Source organism: Colobus angolensis, unplaced genomic scaffold (genome assembly GCF_000951035.1).
Source record: "Colobus angolensis palliatus isolate OR3802 unplaced genomic scaffold, Cang.pa_1.0 Scaffold20, whole genome shotgun sequence".
Lineage (NCBI taxonomy): Eukaryota > Metazoa > Chordata > Mammalia > Primates > Cercopithecidae > Colobus > Colobus angolensis.
Window position 1 is genome coordinate 3482520 of NW_012115155.1, and position 2309 is coordinate 3484828.

Genomic DNA, 2309 nt, shown 5'->3' on the forward strand with positions numbered 1-2309 from the left:
GAGCGCGCCTCCGGGGCGACCTGACCGCAGGGACCTAGGGCCGGCTGGGCGCTCTCCCCCAACCCCCGATGTGGGGCTCAGGTGACCCTTGCCGCCCCCAACCCGCGCCACGCGGCCCCTCTGCCCTCTGCTCCCCACTCTACGCCCAAGGCCAGTCTCCAGAGCGGCTCCGAGATTTCCAGCCTAGGCTCTCTCTGTCTCCTTTCCTTGCTCACGCTCTGAAATCATGGCTTTTTTTTTTTTCTTTTCTTTTTTTTGAGACAGGGTCTCGCTCTGCCACCCAGGCTGGAGTGCAGTGGCGCGATCTCGGGGCTCACTGCAACATCCGCTCCCAGGTTCAAGCAGTTCTCCTGCTTCAGCCTCCCGAGTAGCTGGGATTACAGGCGCCCTCCATCACGCCCGGCTAATTTTTTTATTGTTAGTAGGGACGGGGTTTCGCCATGTTGGCCAGGCTGGTCTCGAACTCCTGACCTCAGGTGATTCGCCCACCTCGGCCTCCCAAAGTGCTGGGATTACAGGCGTGAGCCACCGAGCCAGGCCGACATTTTTTTGTTTTTTATTTTTACTTGTGTACTGATTGTCTTTCCCATTAGACTGTAAGCTCCAAGAGGACAGGGCCTGGCTCTCTTAACACCCCGTTACCTGCACTGCATAGAAGGGTGCATGGGATATAGTTAAGATAAATACTTGTTGAGTAAACATGAAAATAAAAAAAAGGAATGCACCAAAAGAGTAATCGGAGGAGGCTTCCTGGAGGAGGTGACATTGAGCTGAGACCTGATGGATGCAGAGGAAGTTCTCTGTGAACAACACCTAGAGAAAAATAGTTCCAAGCATAGTTCCCCACCCCCTTGGCAACAGTGACTGCCAAAGCCTTGAGGAAGACCTACTTGGCATGGCTGGTCCTGGGGAGAGCTTAGGAGGTGAGGTGGGAGGGCGGGGAAGATCAGAGGGCCTGGCAGGCCAGGACAAGGAGCTAGGATTTTATTCTGTGTTTTAAGCAGAGGAGTCATATGTATGATTTGCCTTTTGGAAAGATCGGTCTGGCAGCAGTGTAGACAGTGGGTCAGGGGGTGGTGTGGAGGGCCATTAGGAGGGAGTGGAGTTCCATGGAGCCCTGACCCACATGCAGGTGCTATCTGGTCCAGTACATGGCACAGCACCTGGCACAGAGGAGATGGGGATTCCGTCCCTGATTATTAATGCAGTCAAATGACATCCTTTGGGGACCTGGGTCCAGAACTCCCCGCTCCCCAAGCATGGATGTGGGTAAAACCCTCCCTCCCTCTGCTGTTCCTGTTCCCCTCCCTCCAGCCACAGGTCACAACTGGCAAACCACTTCCTCTGTGCAGCCCTCAAGGACTGCCACCTCCCCACTGCTCTGCCCTGTTAGGAGAATAGGAATAGTTCCCCGGCTACAGGTGGTGCTGTCAGCAGACAGTCCCCCAGACGTCGGCTTCTCCAGGAACTAACTGCCCCTGCTCAGAGAGCAGCCTTACCCTCTGTCATGTCCCTCCTGGGATAGCCCACATCCCAGGGACTGTCCCAGCAGGAGTATAAAAGCCTGGCCATCTCTGCCCGATTGGGGACAGTGCTGATGGGGTGTTTTAGCCCCAGGACTCCCCATGAAGACAGTCGAAGCTGTCACAAGACCTGTGTCCTGCTCAGGGTCTCCCTCCTGCTTCCTTCCAGTTCCTTGCCCAGGGGTTACTCTTATGGGAGCTTCCAAAGAAACATCCTGAACACCAGCCCCCACAACAAACCTCACCCCATCAGGGTCCATGCCAAACCCGTTGTTTAAATGGGAAGCACTCTGGGGTGGTCTGGAAAGAACATGTCCTTTGCTGGACTCGTCCTTGAGTTGTAACAGGAGAGGCCCATGGGTAAGCAGCAGTGATGGTACAGTGTGGTCAGGGACGTGGAGGCTTCCCTGGGAACACAGAGGACGACTCTGGAGCTCCGAAGAGGCTCCAGCGTGAAGTGATGTCTCCTGATGGATGGGTGAGTGGAAGTGAAACCAATCTGTGGAGATGGAGGGAGGTCTCCCCCCCAGTAGACGCTCCTGCAAAGGCCTGGAGGAAGGGCAGTCAATATTATTAGATGGCTTAGACCTGGGTTTACTACTTAGCTCCATCTGAATATGTGACCTTTGGTGGAGTAAACTGACCTCATGCTGCTTCTCCCATCAAGAGGTGGTGTCTGTTTCCCTCTCCTCCCCCTTCCGCCTGGGCTGACCCTGTGACTTACTTTAACCATAGAATGCAGAGGAAGTAATGCCGTTCCCTTCTGGGCTGGCCCCTAGGCAGCTT

The 2309-nt window shown here is 55.0% G+C and overlaps 1 protein-coding gene across 1 annotated transcript in view; it reads right to left on the minus strand.

Annotated features, from left to right (window-relative positions):
- The window catches only part of TFCP2L1 (transcription factor CP2-like 1), an 80490-nt gene that overhangs the window by 72636 nt on the left and 5545 nt on the right, over window positions 1–2309 (minus strand). Inside the window, exon 2 of the mRNA XM_011941717.1 lies at window positions 1764–2022. Coding sequence (XP_011797107.1) covers window positions 1764–2022 — 259 coding nt within the window. The remainder of the gene's footprint in view (window positions 1–1763; window positions 2023–2309) is intronic.